This window comes from Danio rerio, chromosome 1 (genome assembly GCF_052040795.2).
Source record: "Danio rerio strain M-AB ecotype USA chromosome 1, GRCz13ab, whole genome shotgun sequence".
Classification (NCBI taxonomy): Eukaryota; Metazoa; Chordata; class Actinopteri; order Cypriniformes; family Danionidae; genus Danio; species Danio rerio.
The window spans coordinates 16020559-16042690 of record NC_141021.1 but is presented as its reverse complement, the minus strand read 5'-3'; the positions used below and the strand labels follow the sequence as shown (position 1 = coordinate 16042690).

At 36.2% G+C, this 22132-nt stretch overlaps 3 protein-coding genes across 14 annotated transcripts; all 3 read left to right on the top strand.

Moving 5' to 3' along the window:
- The first annotated feature begins 150 nt into the window (after positions 1–150).
- On the top strand, positions 151–7127 carry LOC147846749 (serine/threonine-protein kinase pim-3-like). 3 transcript variants are annotated; one of them, XM_087236956.1, is made up of 9 exons: positions 151–285; positions 1815–1859; positions 2099–2356; positions 2474–2556; positions 2670–2720; positions 2793–3165; positions 3290–3469; positions 3542–3637; positions 3735–3921. In XM_087236956.1, exons 2-8 carry the CDS (start codon positions 1844–1846, stop codon positions 3631–3633), a joined length of 1053 nt encoding a protein of 350 aa, XP_087093082.1. In that variant the 5' UTR covers positions 151–285; positions 1815–1843; the 3' UTR covers positions 3634–3637; positions 3735–3921. The 3 variants fall into 3 exon arrangements, with proteins under 3 accessions (XP_087093082.1, XP_087093081.1, XP_087093083.1); XM_087236955.1 differs by lacking the exon at positions 151–285 and having other exon boundaries at positions 1479–1859; XM_087236957.1 differs by lacking the exons at positions 151–285; positions 3542–3637; positions 3735–3921 and adding an exon at positions 5288–7127 and having other exon boundaries at positions 1479–1859.
- Positions 5288–14726, top strand: LOC147846748 (serine/threonine-protein kinase pim-3-like). Of its 7 annotated transcripts, XM_088649511.1 has the most exons (10): positions 5288–5375; positions 7367–7517; positions 8989–9033; positions 9273–9530; positions 9648–9730; positions 9844–9894; positions 9967–10339; positions 10464–10643; positions 12462–12549; positions 14542–14591. In XM_088649511.1, the coding sequence occupies exons 3-9, from the start codon at positions 9018–9020 to the stop codon at positions 12542–12544; spliced, it is 1044 nt and encodes a 347-aa protein (XP_088505637.1). In that variant the 5' UTR covers positions 5288–5375; positions 7367–7517; positions 8989–9017; the 3' UTR covers positions 12545–12549; positions 14542–14591. The 7 variants fall into 7 exon arrangements, with proteins under 7 accessions (XP_088505637.1, XP_087093053.1, XP_087093055.1 ...); XM_087236927.1 differs by lacking the exons at positions 5288–5375; positions 12462–12549; positions 14542–14591 and adding exons at positions 10716–10811; positions 10909–11095 and having other exon boundaries at positions 7325–7459; XM_087236929.1 differs by lacking the exons at positions 5288–5375; positions 14542–14591 and having other exon boundaries at positions 7325–7459; positions 12462–13590.
- Positions 14500–21767, top strand: LOC147846747 (serine/threonine-protein kinase pim-3-like). Of its 4 annotated transcripts, XM_087236923.1 has the most exons (9): positions 14500–14634; positions 16165–16209; positions 16449–16706; positions 16824–16906; positions 17020–17070; positions 17143–17515; positions 17640–17819; positions 17892–17987; positions 18085–18271. In XM_087236923.1, exons 2-8 carry the CDS (start codon positions 16194–16196, stop codon positions 17981–17983), a joined length of 1053 nt encoding a protein of 350 aa, XP_087093049.1. In that variant the 5' UTR covers positions 14500–14634; positions 16165–16193; the 3' UTR covers positions 17984–17987; positions 18085–18271. The 4 variants fall into 4 exon arrangements, with proteins under 4 accessions (XP_087093049.1, XP_087093050.1, XP_087093051.1 ...); XM_087236925.1 differs by lacking the exons at positions 14500–14634; positions 17892–17987; positions 18085–18271 and adding exons at positions 19638–19725; positions 21718–21767 and having other exon boundaries at positions 15843–16209; XM_087236922.1 differs by lacking the exon at positions 14500–14634 and having other exon boundaries at positions 15843–16209.
- The last annotated feature ends 365 nt before the right edge of the window (positions 21768–22132 follow it).

Genomic DNA, 22132 nt, shown 5'->3' with positions numbered 1-22132 from the left:
ATTTACAGCTGCAGCGTGCACTAAATATTTTCTTACTTTTCTTATTTCTGTTTTTGTCTAACCACAGTTTATCTCATGCATTGATGTGTGTATTGAGCATGCAAGATCACCAGCTTGACCACAAACAGTTTTAGGACATTCAGTCTGTTGCATGCCTGAATAAAAACACTTGTGGTTTGTGTTCTCGCCTAGCTTTTCACAGCAACTGCAACATCACTGCACCAGGAGCGTCAGTAAAGACCAAGAAGAAGAAGAAGAAACACAGCACTGAGCCTGAAAGCTGATGTACTGTAGGCTGCAAGCAGAATCCTTTATGACCCAGAGATAATTTAATATAAAAAATGTATATCAATATAATAAATGAATCATATTATTAATCATATTATTCATTTTATAAATAATTTTTAACTACATTTAAAAAATAGAAACCTGTTTACCTTTAATATGTTTACTTTAATTAACTTTGATATATTTTTACTACTGTAAACTGGTGTATAAAATCAGGCCGCTTCAATGCAGACTTTGCACCCTTAACAGAAGTTCAGAAGCTCAAATCACATCAAATCATCAAACGTAATGACAAACGAGAGATGTTTTTCTGAATAAAATACAATCTTTTTTTGTTTTAATATAAATGAACAAGGCTAGATAGGTTAGGAAAATTCTAGCAAACGTATAAGCTAATTGTCATTACAGACCTTGTGATAGTAATTTAGCTTATTGAAAGCTGTATATTAGTGATGAAAACAGCTATTTAGATTCATACAAACAGAAATAATGTATTTATAAACTTGCACCTTTCTGCTGTGGACGCCATCTTGTGGTCAGACGCGGGAACTCATTCGGCAGGTGAACTTTTGTGCTTTCTAGCCGTTGAGTGAACACAAAGTCCCTTAAAAAGCCTTCACATACATCCAAAAATAACGAAAACATTATTAAAACTTAATAATATTAAATCTGAAAACAAGAGCCAATGAAAAGTACATAAATATGACTGAACCATGTAGCCTACCAGATGATGATACAAACGGCCATGTGATCTGAAATCGTGCGTAGACCATAGACTGTAAAATATAGGCATAGACATAGAAATTGTGAACGATTTAATTTACTTTCTATTATTTACAATAATAAACTTTTTTTTAACTTATATTCCTAATATCTACGTGAGCAGTTAGCACTGTACGTGTAATTAAACAGCATGCACTTACATTGCTTGGGCCACTAATAGAAAATATATGAGTTAATTTTATTATTTTAATTTAATTAATTCCTAAATAGCTGTACATTTTACAAAGTCAAACCTTGTCAAACCAATCTTGCTCATTTAGCATTATTATTACAGTTTCGTGAATTATAAATTAATTGATTTAAACTTCATTATTATTATTATTATAATTATTATTATTTTAACTATGTTTATTATTATTATTAATTATTTATTATTTATATGTTGAGATGAGATGAATCGTTTACTCACATGATTCAGATTGGCGATTCAAATTGTGGTTGCTATAGCAACGCGTGTTATGATTTGACTCCATATATAAACACCGAGACTCGCCGCTATCTGTTGATTGAGGAGAGGCGAATTTCTGAGACATTTGCTGAGGATTACTGTGCTGATACTGCGATTCTTCAAGGAGACCAGAGAATTTCTGACAGAAGACTTTTATTTTACAAGGAGATCGACGCTCAGAGCTGAAATTATTCCTTTTGACACGTTTTGTTGCTCTTTTGTTGTGTTTATTTTGATTTTGATCTTGTTTTTATTGACATTTTTATTGATATTTGATCTTTGTTCTTGTTTTCAGGTTTGCTGGAGTTTGGAGGAGTTTGTCAGATGGGTGAAAACCGCAGTGAGTGTTTTAGTTTTTATTTGTTTATGATCAATCATGATATGATGTTGTGTAATGTTTGGGGAAATGTGATGTAAATAAACTGGTACAAATGAACCCATTTCAACACAACTGTTCCCCGATATAAGTGATCAGATGTCTTTTATTCTCTGTAGATGCAGCTACTAAAGTTAATTGTTGATTAATTCTTATAATCTTATGATAAACGTGATATGTTGTTGTTGTTGTCGTTGTCTCAGGCCGCTCCAGATCCAGGAGTTCTGCTTTCATCCAGGCAGCTGTTCAGGACGTCAGGACACATGATGGTGATGGTGAAACCCAGACCGTGAGCCAAGAGCTTGATGGATTTCTCGCACCTCTGCCTTCCCTGTTGGCCAAATCTGTGTCCACAGATCAGGGTAACAGGAAGAGGAAGCGGCAGAGCGGCAGCCAGCAAACACCAGAAGATGAACGTCCGTCCACCTCATCTAGAAGAGCTCTCAAACGCTCTCGCAAAGGTCAGAATGGCTTATTGAAGAAGTGATGATGATGTTTCAGTAATGCTCTTTTACAGTTTTCTCTACTGCTGCATGTTTTCTTTGAACACACATTTCTACTGCTCCTCTGTGTTGCAGACGCGTATGCAAAGGGCCCACTGCTGGGAGACGGTGGATTTGGCTCTGTGTTTGCTGGGATGCGCAGGTCTGATGGACTGCCAGTAAGTCGTTTTCTCCGCTCTTCATTCAATCAGCCTTTAGAAATCCTGATCTCAGTAAATGTGATGTGTGAGGATCAGGCAGGTGTGATTTATTATGCTTTATCTGTCTACAGGTCGCCATCAAGTATGTGTCTAAAGAGCGGACACAGAGGAGACTGAGAGTTGTGAGTTCAGTGTGAACCTGTTGTTGTGTTTGATGTTTCATTGGGTTCTGAATCCAATCGTTTGTCCTGCAGGAAGGTCAGGGTCGGCTGCCGCTGGAGGTGGCACTGATGACCCGCGTCAATTCAGCTCCTGCCTGCCCCAACGTCCTGCAGCTGCTAGACTGGTTTGACCGTCCCAGACGCTACATCCTGATCCTGGAGCGTCCGGATCCCTGCCAAGACCTCCAGAGCTACTGTGAGGAGAACGACTGTCTGGATGAGGGTCTGGCCAAGAAAGTGCTGGTGCAGCTGATCGCGGCTCTGAAACACTGCGAGAGCCGCGGAGTCCTGCACCGGGACGTCAAGCCAGAGAACCTGCTGATCTCCACAGAGTCCCAGGACATCAAGCTGCTGGACTTCGGCTGTGGAGATCTGCTCAAGCGCTCGGCCTACAAATACTTCGCAGGTGGGTTTGTGTTGCAGAAGGAAACACTCTGTGGATGTTTGTGAGCTTTTGATGATCCACCAAAGGGAATTTGTGTGTGCTGGAGTGTTTTGAACGGGTGTTTGTGTCTCCTTGTGTCTCTCAGGAACTATTCAATACGCTCCACCTGAGTGGTTCTGCAGACAGCGCTACCATGCGGGTCCAGCTACGGTGTGGTCAGTAGGAGTGACCCTCTTCAACATCCTGTGCAACCGTTTCCCCTTCGGAGGCTCACTGAGGGTCACGTCCAGGAGCAAACTGACCTTCCCCATAACTCTGTCAACAGGTAAGAGACTCACTGAGAGATCAGCAGAAGTGTGTTGCTCTGTGTTTCTGAACACGGTGTTGTGTGTATCAGAGTGCCGTCAGCTGATTGGCTGGTGTCTCAGTCCAGCGGCGGCTGATCGGCCCAGTTTGGACGATATTGAGCGCCATCCCTGGTTACAGTGAACAGGTGGCCAGTGACTTGACACTTATCTGAGTGACGCACTCATGGCTTTGATTGTGTTGTTAGGGTCAGTCTGGATTAATGATCTTAATGATTTGTGTAGGGTGAGCAGGAGTCACACAGGAAGTGCAGAGAACTGCTTCCTGATCACCTGCAGAATGAGGAGTGGGCATTAACTAATGGCCGACTCACCCAGGGCCGGGGCCCCTTTACCTGCACTAAGCCACCGCTTCAGATGAATTTAATGTTAATAGGGATTTTAATAATAAACGTATTATTTAGACAAATAATCCAGGTGTAGTGTCTTCCTAGAGTGACTGGAGAGAGCTCAAATAAAGGGAGAGTTCACACAGAAATCCAGATTTACTCACTGTTTACTCAAACTCAAGCGGTTTCAAATCTTTAAGAGTTTCTTGTTTTCTGTTTTGCACAAAATAAAATGTTTTGAAGAAGCTGAAAACCTGTAACCGTTGACTTTCATAGTAGCAAAAACAAACAAGTCAATGGGTACAGCTTTTCAGCTTTCTTCAAAATACCTTCTTTTGTATTGAACAGAATAAAGAAACTCAAACAGGTTTGGAGCAAGTGAAAGGGAGTTAATGATACAGAATTGTTATTTTGGGGTGAACTATCCATTTAAGTCCTCTTAATGGAGGTTTTCATAATGGTTTTAAAATGAAGATTGCAGCTCTACTGACTGAGGCTAAAGGTGTGATGAAATATTGTTTTGGTTGTTATTCCATTAAATGATCTTATAGATCTATGATATATAAGTTTTGGTGGAGTTGTTGTGGTAATTTGCCCACAGTAGCAGTAAAACCTCTGAAATGGTGTACACATCTGATGATCTAAGACCTAGTTTTTTGTTTTTTTAATATTAGGAATGTTCAGAGCTCTGTTAGATGTACATTTGCATTCTACATTTCTGTTGTTGTAGCAGGGAGATGTTTGTTTTGTGGCATGAAAAGAGTTTAAGAACTTCAGTTTTAGCTGGGAGTACTACTGCATATGCACTCATGTGATTGGCTTAAATTATATTAAACTGAGAGACCCAGAAACAACACTGAGTCCTTTCTGAGACTGCAAGTCAAATATTCTGAAAAAACATTTAACCTTTCTTAAATGTATTTACATTTTTAATCATTAAAAACTTACAATATTAGAATCAATGAAAATAGGATGCAGATGCCAGAACATTGTCATTAACACTCTTTTGAATCATATTTCTACTAAAGAACAATGACTTTAGTTTACTCTACTTTACATTCTGCTGGTTCTGACATCAGAATAAATACTGAAGTCTGAACTCTGAGCCTTTTTCATTCCTCTGCCTTTGTTGCTGTGTGGAAGGCATGTCTAATGAAGCATAACACACTTCTTCACCAGCCTGAAACAGAATATATTTAATTAAAATAATAAACAAATAAATAAACAAATAAATATATTACATTATATTGATGTAATTTATGTTGCTGCTAAACTATTGCGAATAATATATATTAAAATTATTCTCAAAATGTGCTCATACCTCAACATGTCTGTTCTCAGCCCCATAACCTACAGAAACTTAACAAAAGATAAGAATAATTTACATTTTATAATTTGAGATATACATTTTTTACGAATAGCTGATGACCTGTAGTTTTCTTCTGACAGAGGCAGTAGACGCAGATGGAGAAGAGGAGAACACACACCGAACACACACTGAACAGCAGATTCCAGCAGAAAACACACTCTGATGCAGGTGATGTGGAGGTGCTGTTAAACCGTTCAGCACAAGGAGACTCTTGCTCTAAAATGAACAACAGGCCATTATTAAAGTGAATATATATTTAGTTATTATATTCATTTTATTTTATCTTAACTGATTACACACAATAATGAAAAATATGAGTTTAACACGGATGAATTTGCTAAAAGTGGTTGGAAAATCAGAAGTTAAAGATTCTAATATTAAATACACTATAAATCATCGTTTTACAAAATATAATGAATTTGCTGTTAATTTAATTTAAAGTATTATTAGAAACTAAGATACACTTTAAAAACTAATTATAAACACTTATTTTACTAATATACTTTATTAAATATACATTATTTCGGTATTTGAAGTCGGACTATGGCTGCAGGATTGTGTTGCTTAATTATTTGCAGGACTTTGCATTAATTATCGATAAAATTCATTCAAATAATATTAAAATAATAAAACTTTAGGTAAACATGTAAACTTATCATTAAAGCACAGCTATATTATGAAGAGATAAACTATAATTGACACTAATTTTCGCTGTAAACCATAATCATCAAAATGAACTGAAATAAACACTTGAAATAAATTATTCTGAGTGTAATGAATGATTAAATAATTCCCCAGCACGGTTTAATTGAGAAAATATCTTTTGCAACACATTTTTAAACATAATATGTTAAATAAATAATCTCTAATAACTCATGACACAATATTTTAATAGTTATTTTACAAGACACTAGTATTCAGCTTAAAGTGCAGTTTAAAGGCTCACTGGGTTAATTAGGTTAACTAAAGTTAGTTTAATTTAGGCAAATCATAGGACAACAGTGTTTGGTTCTGTAGCCAAAAAAAAAAAAAAAAAAAATCTTACAGGGCTAATAATAATGTGCTTAATTTTTTGTTTGTTTTTATCAAAAACTGTTTTCACTTCAGCCAAACTGAAAAATAAACTTCACTGATCTGATAAGATCTCTTAGATCATTGTCACAAAGCACAGATTTTCCATTAGGCTTTCTTTAGTCTTGTGTATTGATTAATGTGCGCGAGGGCAACTATTGGTTTAATGAGGGAGTTTTCTGAGAGATGAAGAGCTGTAAAGTGAGTGTTCAATTACAAAAAGAAATGATTATACAAACTCAGTGTTTCCTTTTATTAACATTGACAAAACCGTATTACTTTAAAAGAAATATGATTATCAAAGCATGTCTTAGAGCGAATAAGCCCAACAGGATTTTTATATAATCGCCTTTTACCTTAATTTATATATAAAATAAATGTTTAATTAGTAATCACTACTGATGGGTTAGATTTTCAATATTCAATATTGTTCAGTAATTATTCAGCAGTAATTAAACATCTCTGTAGCATTTCCTCCTGCAGATGTGGTTCAGTCAGTTCAGCACTGCAGGGAGCTGTCCATTGTGCTGAATTTACTCCACACTAAACTCTCTTCTCACATTAAATTCATTATAAGTGTCTGATCAGTGAACAGGATACTGTCATTTCTCAACAACTAAAGAAGGTCTAATGTAGAAATTAAAAGATAATAGGAAATACAAACAGATGGATTTGCTTTATGAAAGGAAATTTTGTTGAATGATTATTACAATTTGGTTTAAATGTTGAATGTTGCACTCGTATATGTTGCATTGCTCTGCTCTTCTTTAAATAAATCAAACCTCAGTTGTGTGCTGTTTACACTGTCTCTGATTCATGGCACGTGTTTTAATAAATCAGACTTTTGCATCTTCAGTTTCTCATCAATTCCAAGTCATGAAAATAATAAAAGCAACATTTACAGCTGCAGCGTGCACTAAATATTTTCTTACTTTTCTTATTTCTGTTTTTGTCTAACCACAGTTTATCTCATGCATTGATGTGTGTATTGAGCATGCAAGATCACCAGCTTGACCACAAACAGTTTTAGGACATTCAGTCTGTTGCATGCCTGAATAAAAACACTTGTGGTTTGTGTTCTCGCCTAGCTTTTCACAGCAACTGCAACATCACTGCACCAGGAGCGTCAGTAAAGACCAAGAAGAAGAAGAAGAAACACAGCACTGAGCCTGAAAGCTGATGTACTGTAGGCTGCAAGCAGAATCCTTTATGACCCAGAGATAATTTAATATGAAAAATGTATATCAATATAATAAATGAATCATATTATTAATCATATTATTCATTTTATAAATAATTTTTAACTACATTTAAAAAATAGAAACCTGTTTACCTTTAATATGTTTACTTTAATTAACTTTGATATATTTTTACTACTGTAAACTGGTGTATAAAATCAGGCCGCTTCAATGCAGACTTTGCACCCTTAACAGAAGTTCAGAAGCTCAAATCACATCAAATCATCAAACGTAATGACAAACGAGAGATGTTTTTCTGAATAAAATACAATCTTTTTTTGTTTTAATATAAATGAACAAGGCTAGATAGGTTAGGAAAATTCTAGCAAACGTATAAGCTAATTGTCATTACAGACCTTGTGATAGTAATTTAGCTTATTGAAAGCTGTATATTAGTGATGAAAACAGCTATTTAGATTCATACAAACAGAAATAATGTATTTATAAACTTGCACCTTTCTGCTGTGGACGCCATCTTGTGGTCAGACGCGGGAACTCATTCGGCAGGTGAACTTTTGTGCTTTCTAGCCGTTGAGTGAACACAAAGTCCCTTAAAAAGCCTTCACATACATCCAAAAATAACGAAAACATTATTAAAACTTAATAATATTAAATCTGAAAACAAGAGCCAATGAAAAGTACATAAATATGACTGAACCATGTAGCCTACCAGATGATGATACAAACGGCCATGTGATCTGAAATCGTGCGTAGACCATAGACTGTAAAATATAGGCATAGACATAGAAATTGTGAACGATTTAATTTACTTTCTATTATTTACAATAATAAACTTTTTTTTAACTTATATTCCTAATATCTACGTGAGCAGTTAGCACTGTACGTGTAATTAAACAGCATGCACTTACATTGCTTGGGCCACTAATAGAAAATATATGAGTTAATTTTATTATTTTAATTTAATTAATTCCTAAATAGCTGTACATTTTACAAAGTCAAACCTTGTCAAACCAATCTTGCTCATTTAGCATTATTATTACAGTTTCGTGAATTATAAATTAATTGATTTAAACTTCATTATTATTATTATTATAATTATTATTATTTTAACTATGTTTATTATTATTATTAATTATTTATTATTTATATGTTGAGATGAGATGAATCGTTTACTCACGTGATTCAGATTGGCGATTCAAATTGTGGTTGCTATAGCAACGCGTGCTATGATTTGACTCCATATATAAACACCGAGACTCGCCGCTATCTGTTGATTGAGGAGAGGCGAATTTCTGAGACATTTGCTGAGGATTACTGTGCTGATACTGCGATTCTTCAAGGAGACCAGAGAATTTCTGACAGAAGACTTTTATTTTACAAGGAGATCGACGCTCAGAGCTGAAATTATTCCTTTTGACACGTTTTGTTGCTCTTTTGTTGTGTTTATTTTGATTTTGATCTTGTTTTTATTGACATTTTTATTGATATTTGATCTTTGTTCTTGTTTTCAGGTTTGCTGGAGTTTGGAGGAGTTTGTCAGATGGGTGAAAACCGCAGTGAGTGTTTTAGTTTTTATTCGTTTATGATCAATCATGATATGATGTTGTGTAATGTTTGGGGAAATGTGATGTAAATAAACTGGTACAAATGAACCCATTTCAACACAACTGTTCCCCGATATAAGTGATCAGATGTCTTTTATTCTCTGTAGATGCAGCTACTAAAGTTAATTGTTGATTAATTCTTATAATCTTATGATAAACGTGATATGTTGTTGTTGTTGTCGTTGTCTCAGGCCGCTCCAGATCCAGGAGTTCTGCTTTCATCCAGGCAGCTGTTCAGGACGTCAGGACACATGATGGTGATGGTGAAACCCAGACCGTGAGCCAAGAGCTTGATGGATTTCTCGCACCTCTGCCTTCCCTGTTGGCCAAATCTGTGTCCACAGATCAGGGTAACAGGAAGAGGAAGCGGCAGAGCGGCAGCCAGCAAACACCAGAAGATGAACGTCCGTCCACCTCATCTAGAAGAGCTCTCAAACGCTCTCGCAGAGGTCAGAATGGCTTATTGAAGAAGTGATGATGATGTTTCAGTAATGCTCTTTTACAGTTTTCTCTACTGCTGCATGTTTTCTTTGAACACACATTTCTACTGCTCCTCTGTGTTGCAGACGCGTATGCAAAGGGCCCACTGCTGGGAGACGGTGGATTTGGCTCTGTGTTTGCTGGGATGCGCAGGTCTGATGGACTGCCAGTAAGTCGTTTTCTCCGCTCTTCATTCAATCAGCCTTTAGAAATCCTGATCTCAGTAAATGTGATGTGTGAGGATCAGGCAGGTGTGATTTATTATGCTTTATCTGTCTACAGGTCGCCATCAAGTATGTGTCTAAAGAGCGGACACAGAGGAGACTGAGAGTTGTGAGTTCAGTGTGAACCTGTTGTTGTGTTTGATGTTTCATTGGGTTCTGAATCCAATCGTTTGTCCTGCAGGAAGGTCAGGGTCGGCTGCCGCTGGAGGTGGCACTGATGACCCGCGTCAATTCAGCTCCTGCCTGCCCCAACGTCCTGCAGCTGCTAGACTGGTTTGACCGTCCCAGACGCTACATCCTGATCCTGGAGCGTCCGGATCCCTGCCAAGACCTCCAGAGCTACTGTGAGGAGAACGACTGTCTGGATGAGGGTCTGGCCAAGAAAGTGCTGGTGCAGCTGATCGCGGCTCTGAAACACTGCGAGAGCCGCGGAGTCCTGCACCGGGACGTCAAGCCAGAGAACCTGCTGATCTCCACAGAGTCCCAGGACATCAAGCTGCTGGACTTCGGCTGTGGAGATCTGCTCAAGCGCTCGGCCTACAAATACTTCGCAGGTGGGTTTGTGTTGCAGAAGGAAACACTCTGTGGATGTTTGTGAGCTTTTGATGATCCACCAAAGGGAATTTGTGTGTGCTGGAGTGTTTTGAACGGGTGTTTGTGTCTCCTTGTGTCTCTCAGGAACTATTCAATACGCTCCACCTGAGTGGTTCTGCAGACAGCGCTACCATGCGGGTCCAGCTACGGTGTGGTCAGTAGGAGTGACCCTCTTCAACATCCTGTGCAACCGTTTCCCCTTCGGAGGCTCACTGAGGGTCACGTCCAGGAGCAAACTGACCTTCCCCATAACTCTGTCAACAGGTAAGAGACTCACTGAGAGATCAGCAGAAGTGTGTTGCTCTGTGTTTCTGAACACGGTGTTGTGTGTATCAGAGTGCCGTCAGCTGATTGGCTGGTGTCTCAGTCCAGCGGCGGCTGATCGGCCCAGTTTGGACGATATTGAGCGCCATCCCTGGTTACAGTGAACAGGTGGCCAGTGACTTGACACTTATCTGAGTGACGCACTCATGGCTTTGATTGTGTTGTTAGGGTCAGTCTGGATTAATGATCTTAATGATTTGTGTAGGGTGAGCAGGAGTCACACAGGAAGTGCAGAGAACTGCTTCCTGATCACCTGCAGAATGAGGAGTGGGCATTAACTAATGGCCGACTCACCCAGGGCCGGGGCCCCTTTACCTGCACTAAGCCACCGCTTCAGATGAATTTAATGTTAATAGGGATTTTAATAATAAACGTATTATTTAGACAAATAATCCAGGTGTAGTGTCTTCCTAGAGTGACTGGAGAGAGCTCAAATAAAGGGAGAGTTCACACAGAAATCCAGATTTACTCACTGTTTACTCAAACTCAAGCGGTTTCAAATCTTTAAGAGTTTCTTGTTTTCTGTTTTGCACAAAATAAAATGTTTTGAAGAAGCTGAAAACCTGTAACCGTTGACTTTCATAGTAGCAAAAACAAACAAGTCAATGGGTACAGCTTTTCAGCTTTCTTCAAAATACCTTCTTTTGTATTGAACAGAATAAAGAAACTCAAACAGGTTTGGAGCAAGTGAAAGGGAGTTAATGATACAGAATTGTTATTTTGGGGTGAACTATCCATTTAAGTCCTCTTAATGGAGGTTTTCATAATGGTTTTAAAATGAAGATTGCAGCTCTACTGACTGAGGCTAAAGGTGTGATGAAATATTGTTTTGGTTGTTATTCCATTAAATGATCTTATAGATCTATGATATATAAGTTTTGGTGGAGTTGTTGTGGTAATTTGCCCACAGTAGCAGTAAAACCTCTGAAATGGTGTACACATCTGATGATCTAAGACCTAGTTTTTTGTTTTTTTAGTATTAGGAATGTTCAGAGCTCTGTTAGATGTACATTTGCATTCTACATTTCTGTTGTTGTAGCAGGGAGATGTTTGTTTTGTGGCATGAAAAGAGTTTAAGAACTTCAGTTTTAGCTGGGAGTACTACTGCATATGCACTCATGTGATTGGCTTAAATTATATTAAACTGAGAGACCCAGAAACAACACTGAGTCCTTTCTGAGACTGCAAGTCAAATATTCTGAAAAAACATTTAACCTTTCTTAAATGTATTTACATTTTTAATCATTAAAAACTTACAATATTAGAATCAATGAAAATAGGATGCAGATGCCAGAACATTGTCATTAACACTCTTTTGAATCATATTTCTACTAAAGAACAATGACTTTAGTTTACTCTACTTTACATTCTGCTGGTTCTGACATCAGAATAAATACTGAAGTCTGAACTCTGAGCCTTTTTCATTCCTCTGCCTTTTTTGCTGTGTGGAAGGCATGTCTAATGAAGCATAACACACTTCTTCACCAGCCTGAAACAGGATATATTTAATCAAAATAATAAACAAATAAATAAACAAATAAATATATTACATTATATTGATGTAATTTATGTTGCTGCTAAACTATTGCGAATAATATATATTAAAATTATTCTCAAAATGTGCTCATACCTCAACATGTCTGTTCTCAGCCCCATAACCTACAGAAACTTAACAAAAGATAAGAATAATTTACATTTTATAATTTGAGATATACATTTTTTACGAATAGCTGATGACCTGTAGTTTTCTTCTGACAGAGGCAGTAGACGCAGATGGAGAAGAGGAGAACACACACCGAACACACACTGAACAGCAGATTCCAGCAGAAAACACACTCTGATGCAGGTGATGTGGAGGTGCTGTTAAACCGTTCAGCACAAGGAGACTCTTGCTCTAAAATGAACAACAGGCCATTATTAAAGTGAATATATATTTAGTTATTATATTCATTTTATTTTATCTTAACTGATTACACACAATAATGAAAAATATGAGTTTAACACGGATGAATTTGCTAAAAGTGGTTGGAAAATCAGAAGTTAAAGATTCTAATATTAAATACACTATAAATCATCGTTTTACAAAATATAATGAATTTGCTGTTAATTTAATTTAAAGTATTATTAGAAACTAAGATACACTTTAAAAACTAATTATAAACACTTATTTTACTAATATACTTTATTAAATATACATTATTTCGGTATTTGAAGTCGGACTATGGCTGCAGGATTGTGTTGCTTAATTATTTGCAGGACTTTGCATTAATTATCGATAAAATTCATTCAAATAATATTAAAATAATAAAACTTTAGGTAAACATGTAAACTTATCATTAAAGCACAGCTATATTATGAAGAGATAAACTATAATTGACACTAATATTCGCTGTAAACCATAATCATCAAAATGAACTGAAATAAACACTTGAAATGAATTATTCTGAGTGTAATGAATGATTAAATAATTCCCCAGCACGGTTTAATTGAGAAAATATCTTTTGCAACACATTTTTAAACATAATATGTTAAATAAATAATCTCTAATAACTCATGACACAATATTTTAATAGTTATTTTACAAGACACTAGTATTCAGCTTAAAGTGCAGTTTAAAGGCTCACTGGGTTAATTAGGTTAACTAAAGTTAGTTTAATTTAGGCAAATCATAGGACAACAGTGTTTGGTTCTGTAGCCAAAAAAAAAAAAAAAAAAAAATCTTACAGGGCTAATAATAATGTGCTTAATTTTTTGTTTGTTTTTATCAAAAACTGTTTTCACTTCAGCCAAACTGAAAAATAAACTTCACTGATCTGATAAGATCTCTTAGATCATTGTCACAAAGCACAGATTTTCCATTAGGCTTTCTTTAGTCTTGTGTATTGATTAATGTGCGCGAGGGCAACTATTGGTTTAATGAGGGAGTTTTCTGAGAGATGAAGAGCTGTAAAGTGAGTGTTCAATTACAAAAAGAAATGATTATACAAACTCAGTGTTTCCTTTTATTAACATTGACAAAACCGTATTACTTTAAAAGAAATATGATTATCAAAGCATGTCTTAGAGCGAATAAGCCCAACAGGATTTTTATATAATCGCCTTTTACCTTAATTTATATATAAAATAAATGTTTAATTAGTAATCACTACTGATGGGTTAGATTTTCAATATTCAATATTGTTCAGTAATTATTCAGCAGTAATTAAACATCTCTGTAGCATTTCCTCCTGCAGATGTGGTTCAGTCAGTTCAGCACTGCAGGGAGCTGTCCATTGTGCTGAATTTACTCCACACTAAACTCTCTTCTCACATTAAATTCATTATAAGTGTCTGATCAGTGAACAGGATACTGTCATTTCTCAACAACTAAAGAAGGTCTAATGTAGAAATTAAAAGATAATAGGAAATACAAACAGATGGATTTGCTTTATGAAAGGAAATTTTGTTGAATGATTATTACAATTTGGTTTAAATGTTGAATGTTGCACTCGTATATGTTGCATTGCTCTGCTCTTCTTTAAATAAATCAAACCTCAGTTGTGTGCTGTTTACACTGTCTCTGATTCATGGCACGTGTTTTAATAAATCAGACTTTTGCATCTTCAGTTTCTCATCAATTCCAAGTCATGAAAATATTAAAAGCAACATTTACAGCTGCAGCGTGCACTAAATATTTTCTTACTTTTCTTATTTCTGTTTTTGTCTAACCACAGTTTATCTCATGCATTGATGTGTGTATTGAGCATGCAAGATCACCAGCTTGACCACAAACAGTTTTAGGACATTCAGTCTGTTGCATGCCTGAATAAAAACACTTGTGGTTTGTGTTCTCGCCTAGCTTTTCACAGCAACTGCAACATCACTGCACCAGGAGCGTCAGTAAAGACCAAGAAGAAGAAGAAGAAACACAGCACTGAGCCTGAAAGCTGATGTACTGTAGGCTGCAAGCAGAATCCTTTATGACCCAGAGATAATTTAATATGAAAAATGTATATCAATATAATAAATGAATCATATTATTAATCATATTATTCATTTTATAAATAATTTTTAACTACATTCAAAAAATAGAAACCTGTTTACCTTTAATATGTTTACTTTAATTAACTTTGATATATTTTTACTACTGTAAACTGGTGTATAAAATCAGGCCGCTTCAATGCAGACTTTGCACCCTTAACAGAAGTTCAGAAGCTCAAATCACATCAAATCATCAAACGTAATGACAAACGAGAGATGTTTTTCTGAATAAAATACAATCTTTTTTTGTTTTAATATAAATGAACAAGGCTAGATAGGTTAGGAAAATTCTAGCAAACGTATAAGCTAATTGTCATTACAGACCTTGTGATAGTAATTTAGCTTATTGAAAGCTGTATATTAGTGATGAAAACAGCTATTTAGATTCATACAAACAGAAATAATGTATTTATAAACTTGCACCTTTCTGCTGTGGACGCCATCTTGTGGTCAGACGCGGGAACTCATTCGGCAGGTGAACTTTTGTGCTTTCTAGCCGTTGAGTGAACACAAAGTCCCTTAAAAAGCCTTCACATACATCCAAAAATAACGAAAACATTATTAAAACTTAATAATATTAAATCTGAAAACAAGAGCCAATGAAAAGTACATAAATATGACTGAACCATGTAGCCTACCAGATGATGATACAAACGGCCATGTGATCTGAAATCGTGCGTAGACCATAGACTGTAAAATATAGGCATAGACATAGAAATTGTGAACGATTTAATTTACTTTCTATTATTTACAATAATAAACTTTTTTTTTAACTTATATTCCTAATATCTACGTGAGCAGTTAGCACTGTACGTGTAATTAAACAGCATGCACTTACATTGCTTGGGCCACTAATAGAAAATATATGAGTTAATTTTATTATTTTAATTTAATTAATTCCTAAATAGCTGTACATTTTACAAAGTCAAACCTTGTCAAACCAATCTTGCTCATTTAGCATTATTATTACAGTTTCGTGAATTATAAATTAATTGATTTAAACTTCATTATTATTATTATTATAATTATTATTATTTTAACTATGTTTATTATTATTATTAATTATTTATTATTTATATGTTGAGATGAGATGAATCGTTTACTCACATGATTCAGATTGGCGATTCAAATTGTGGTTGCTATAGCAACGCGTGTTATGATTTGACTCCATATATAAACACCGAGACTCGCCGCTATCTGTTGATTGAGGAGAGGCGAATTTCTGAGACATTTGCTGAGGATTACTGTGCTGATACTGCGATTCTTCAAGGAGACCAGAGAATTTCTGACAGAAGACTTTTATTTTACAAGGAGATCGACGCTCAGAGCTGAAATTATTCCTTTTGACACGTTTTGTTGCTCTTTTGTTGTGTTTATTTTGATTTTGATCTTGTTTTTATTGACATTTTTATTGATATTTGATCTTTGTTCTTGTTTTCAGGTTTGCTGGAGTTTGGAGGAGTTTGTCAGATGGGTGAAAACCGCAGTGAGTGTTTTAGTTTTTATTCGTTTATGATCAATCATGATATGATGTTGTGTAATGTTTGGGGAAATGTGATGTAAATAAACTGGTACAAATGAACCCATTTCAACACAACTGTTCCCCGATATAAGTGATCAGATGTCTTTTATTCTCTGTAGATGCAGCTACTAAAGTTAATTGTTGATTAATTCTTATAATCTTATGATAAACGTGATATGTTGTTGTTGTTGTCGTTGTCTCAGGCCGCTCCAGATCCAGGAGTTCTGCTTTCATCCAGGCAGCTGTTCAGGACGTCAGGACACATGATGGTGATGGTGAAACCCAGACCGTGAGCCAAGAGCTTGATGGATTTCTCGCACCTCTGCCTTCCCTGTTGGCCAAATCTGTGTCCACAGATCAGGGTAACAGGAAGAGGAAGCGGCAGAGCGGCAGCCAGCAAACACCAGAAGATGAACGTCCGTCCACCTCATCTAGAAGAGCTCTCAAACGCTCTCGCAGAGGTCAGAATGGCTTATTGAAGAAGTGATGATGATGTTTCAGTAATGCTCTTTTACAGTTTTCTCTACTGCTGCATGTTTTCTTTGAACACACATTTCTACTGCTCCTCTGTGTTGCAGACGCGTATGCAAAGGGCCCACTGCTGGGAGACGGTGGATTTGGCTCTGTGTTTGCTGGGATGCGCAGGTCTGATGGACTGCCAGTAAGTCGTTTTCTCCGCTCTTCATTCAATCAGCCTTTAGAAATCCTGATCTCAGTAAATGTGATGTGTGAGGATCAGGCAGGTGTGATTTATTATGCTTTATCTGTCTACAGGTCGCCATCAAGTATGTGTCTAAAGAGCGGACACAGAGGAGACTGAGAGTTGTGAGTTCAGTGTGAACCTGTTTTTGTGTTTGATGTTTCATTGGGTTCTGAATCCAATCGTTTGTCCTGCAGGAAGGTCAGGGTCGGCTGCCGCTGGAGGTGGCACTGATGACCCGCGTCAATTCAGCTCCTGCCTGCCCCAACGTCCTGCAGCTGCTAGACTGGTTTGACCGTCCCAGACGCTACATCCTGATCCTGGAGCGTCCGGATCCCTGCCAAGACCTCCAGAGCTACTGTGAGGAGAACGACTGTCTGGATGAGGGTCTGGCCAAGAAAGTGCTGGTGCAGCTGATCGCGGCTCTGAAACACTGCGAGAGCCGCGGAGTCCTGCACCGGGACGTCAAGCCAGAGAACCTGCTGATCTCCACAGAGTCCCAGGACATCAAGCTGCTGGACTTCGGCTGTGGAGATCTGCTCAAGCGCTCGGCCTACAAATACTTCGCAGGTGGGTTTGTGTTGCAGAAGGAAACACTCTGTGGATGTTTGTGAGCTTTTGATGATCCACCAAAGGGAATTTGTGTGTGCTGGAGTGTTTTGAACGGGTGTTTGTGTCTCCTTGTGTCTCTCAGGAACTATTCAATACGCTCCACCTGAGTGGTTCTGCAGACAGCGCTACCATGCGGGTCCAGCTACGGTGTGGTCAGTAGGAGTGACCCTCTTCAACATCCTGTGCAACCGTTTCCCCTTCGGAGGCTCACTGAGGGTCACGTCCAGGAGCAAACTGACCTTCCCCATAACTCTGTCAACAGGTAAGAGACTCACTGAGAGATCAGCAGAAGTGTGTTGCTCTGTGTTTCTGAACACGGTGTTGTGTGTATCAGAGTGCCGTCAGCTGATTGGCTGGTGTCTCAGTCCAGCGGCGGCTGATCGGCCCAGTTTGGACGATATTGAGCGCCATCCCTGGTTACAGTGAACAGGTGGCCAGTGACTTGACACTTATCTGAGTGACGCACTCATGGCTTTGATTGTGTTGTTAGGGTCAGTCTGGATTAATGATCTTAATGATTTGTGTAGGGTGAGCAGGAGTCACACAGGAAGTGCAGAGAACTGCTTCCTGATCACCTGCAGAATGAGGAGTGGGCATTAACTAATGGCCGACTCACCCAGGGCCGGGGCCCCTTTACCTGCACTAAGCCACCGCTTCAGATGAATTTAATGTTAATAGGGATTTTAATAATAAACGTATTATTTAGACAAATAATCCAGGTGTAGTGTCTTCCTAGAGTGACTGGAGAGAGCTCAAATAAAGGGAGAGTTCACACAGAAATCCAGATTTACTCACTGTTTACTCAAACTCAAGCGGTTTCAAATCTTTAAGAGTTTCTTGTTTTCTGTTTTGCACAAAATAAAATGTTTTGAAGAAGCTGAAAACCTGTAACCGTTGACTTTCATAGTAGCAAAAACAAACAAGTCAATGGGTACAGCTTTTCAGCTTTCTTCAAAATACCTTCTTTTGTATTGAACAGAATAAAGAAACTCAAACAGGTTTGGAGCAAGTGAAAGGGAGTTAATGATACAGAATTGTTATTTTGGGGTGAACTATCCATTTAAGTCCTCTTAATGGAGGTTTTCATAATGGTTTTAAAATGAAGATTGCAGCTCTACTGACTGAGGCTAAAGGTGTGATGAAATATTGTTTTGGTTGTTATTCCATTAAATGATCTTATAGATCTATGATATATAAGTTTTGGTGGAGTTGTTGTGGTAATTTGCCCACAGTAGCAGTAAAACCTCTGAAATGGTGTACACATCTGATGATCTAAGACCTAGTTTTTTGTTTTTTTAATATTAGGAATGTTCAGAGCTCTGTTAGATGTACATTTGCATTCTACATTTCTGTTGTTGTAGCAGGGAGATGTTTGTTTTGTGGCATGAAAAGAGTTTAAGAACTTCAGTTTTAGCTGGGAGTACTACTGCATATGCACTCATGTGATTGGCTTAAATTATATTAAACTGAGAGACCCAGAAACAACACTGAGTCCTTTCTGAGACTGCAAGTCAAATATTCTGAAAAAACATTTAACCTTTCTTAAATGTATTTACATTTTTAATCATTAAAAACTTACAATATTAGAATCAATGAAAATAGGATGCAGATGCCAGAACATTGTCATTAACACTCTTTTGAATCATATTTCTACTAAAGAACAATGACTTTAGTTTACTCTACTTTACATTCTGCTGGTTCTGACATTAGAATAAATACTGAAGTCTGAACTCTGAGCCTTTTTCATTCCTCTGCCTTTGTTGCTGTGTGGAAGGCATGTCTAATGAAGCATAACACACTTCTTCACCAGCCTGAAACAGAATATATTTAATCAAAATAATAAACAAATAAATAAACAAATAAATATATTACATTATATTGATGTAATTTATGTTGCTGCTAAACTATTGCGAATAATATATATTAAAATTATTCTCAAAATGTGCTCATACCTCAACATGTCTGTTCTCAGCCCCATAACCTACAGAAACTTAACAAAAGATAAGAATAATTTACATTTTATAATTTGAGATATACATTTTTTACGAATAGCTGATGACCTGTAGTTTTCTTCTGACAGAGGCAGTAGACGCAGATGGAGAAGAGGAGAACACACACCGAACACACACTGAACAGCAGATTCCAGCAGAAAACACACTCTGATGCAGGTGATGTGGAGGTGCTGTTAAACCGTTCAGCACAAGGAGACTCTTGCTCTAAAATGAACAACAGGCCATTATTAAAGTGAATATATATTTAGTTATTATATTCATTTTATTTTATCTTAACTGATTACACACAATAATGAAAAATATGAGTTTAACACGGATGAATTTGCTAAAAGTGGTTGGAAAATCAGAAGTTAAAGATTCTAATATTAAATACACTATAAATCATCGTTTTACAAAATATGATGAATTTGCTGTTAATTTAATTTAAAGTATTATTAGAAACTAAGATACACTTTAAAAACTAATTATAAACACTTATTTTACTAATATACTTTATTAAATATACATTATTTCGGTATTTGAAGTCGGACTATGGCTGCAGGATTGTGTTGCTTAATTATTTGCAGGACTTTGCATTAATTATCGATAAAATTCATTCAAATAATATTAAAATAATAAAACTTTAGGTAAACATGTAAACTTATCATTAAAGCACAGCTATATTATGAAGAGATAAACTATAATTGACACTAATATTCGCTGTAAACCATAATCATCAAAATGAACTGAAATAAACACTTGAAATAAATTATTCTGAGTGTAATGAATGATTAAATAATTCCCCAGCACGGTTTAATTGAGAAAATATCTTTTGCAACACATTTTTAAACATAATATGTTAAATAAATAATCTCTAATAACTCATGACACAATATTTTAATAGTTATTTTACAAGACACTAGTATTCAGCTTAAAGTGCAGTTTAAAGGCTCACTGGGTTAATTAGGTTAACTAAAGTTAGTTTAATTTAGGCAAATCATAGGACAACAGTGTTTGGTTCTGTAGCCAAAAAAAAAAAAAAAAAAAAATCTTACAGGGCTAATAATAATGTGCTTAATTTTTTGTTTGTTTTTATCAAAAACTGTTTTCACTTCAGCCAAACTGAAAAATAAACTTCACTGATCTGATAAGATCTCTTAGATCATTGTCACAAAGCACAGATTTTCCATTAGGCTTTCTTTAGTCTTGTGTATTGATTAATGTGCGCGAGGGCAACTATTGGTTTAATGAGGGAGTTTTCTGAGAGATGAAGAGCTGTAAAGTGAGTGTTCAATTACAAAAAGAAATGATTATACAAACTCAGTGTTTCCTTTTATTAACATTGACAAAACCGTATTACTTTAAAAGAAATATGATTATCAAAGCATGTCTTAGAGCGAATAAGCCCAACAGGATTTTTATATAATCGCCTTTTACCTTAATTTATATATAAAATAAATGTTTAATTAGTAATCACTACTGATGGGTTAGATTTTCAATATTCAATATTGTTCAGTAATTATTCAGCAGTAATTAAACATCTCTGTAGCATTTCCTCCTGCAGATGTGGTTCAGTCAGTTCAGCACTGCAGGGAGCTGTCCATTGTGCTGAATTTACTCCACACTAAACTCTCTTCTCACATTAAATTCATTATAAGTGTCTGATCAGTGAACAGGATACTGTCATTTCTCAACAACTAAAGAAGGTCTAATGTAGAAATTAAAAGATAATAGGAAATACAAACAGATGGATTTGCTTTATGAAAGGAAATTTTGTTGAATGATTATTACAATTTGGTTTAAATGTTGAATGTTGCACTCGTATATGTTGCATTGCTCTGCTCTTCTTTAAATAAATCAAACCTCAGTTGTGTGCTGTTTACACTGTCTCTGATTCATGGCACGTGTTTTAATAAATCAGACTTTTGCATCTTCAGTTTCTCATCAATTCCAAGTCATGAAAATAATAAAAGCAACATTTACAGCTGCAGCGTGCACTAAATATTTTCTTACTTTTCTTATTTCTGTTTTTGTCTAACCACAGTTTATCTCATGCATTGATGTGTGTATTGAGCATGCAAGATCACCAGCTTGACCACAAACAGTTTTAGGACATTCAGTCTGTTGCATGCCTGAATAAAAACACTTGTGGTTTGTGTTCTCGCCTAGCTTTTCACAGCAACTGCAACATCACTGCACCAGGAGCGTCAGTAAAGACCAAGAAGAAGAAGAAGAAACACAGCACTGAGCCTGAAAGCTGATGTACTGTAGGCTGCAAGCAGAATCCTTTATGACCCAGAGATAATTTAATATAAAAAATGTATATCAATATAATAAATGAATCATATTATTAATCATATTATTCATTTTATAAATAATTTTTAACTACATTTAAAAAATAGAAACCTGTTTACCTTTAATATGTTTACTTTAATTAACTTTGATATATTTTTACTACTGTAAACTGGTGTATAAAATCAGGCCGCTTCAATGCAGACTTTGCACCCTTAACAGAAGTTCAGAAGCTCAAATCACATCAAATCATCAAACGTAATGACAAACGAGAGATGTTTTTCTGAATAAA

Coding starts and splice junctions, on each gene's coding strand:
- LOC147846749 (XM_087236956.1), top strand. Junction 2,357..2,473: donor TCTCAAACGCTCTCGCAAAG/GTCAGAATGGCT, acceptor TCTGTGTTGCAG/ACGCGTATGCAAAGGGCCCA. Junction 3,166..3,289: donor GGCCTACAAATACTTCGCAG/GTGGGTTTGTGT, acceptor TGTGTCTCTCAG/GAACTATTCAATACGCTCCA.
- LOC147846748 (XM_087236927.1), top strand. Junction 10,340..10,463: donor GGCCTACAAATACTTCGCAG/GTGGGTTTGTGT, acceptor TGTGTCTCTCAG/GAACTATTCAATACGCTCCA. Junction 10,644..10,715: donor CCCCATAACTCTGTCAACAG/GTAAGAGACTCA, acceptor TGTGTGTATCAG/AGTGCCGTCAGCTGATTGGC.
- LOC147846747 (XM_087236923.1), top strand. Junction 16,707..16,823: donor TCTCAAACGCTCTCGCAGAG/GTCAGAATGGCT, acceptor TCTGTGTTGCAG/ACGCGTATGCAAAGGGCCCA. Junction 16,907..17,019: donor GCAGGTCTGATGGACTGCCA/GTAAGTCGTTTT, acceptor ATCTGTCTACAG/GTCGCCATCAAGTATGTGTC.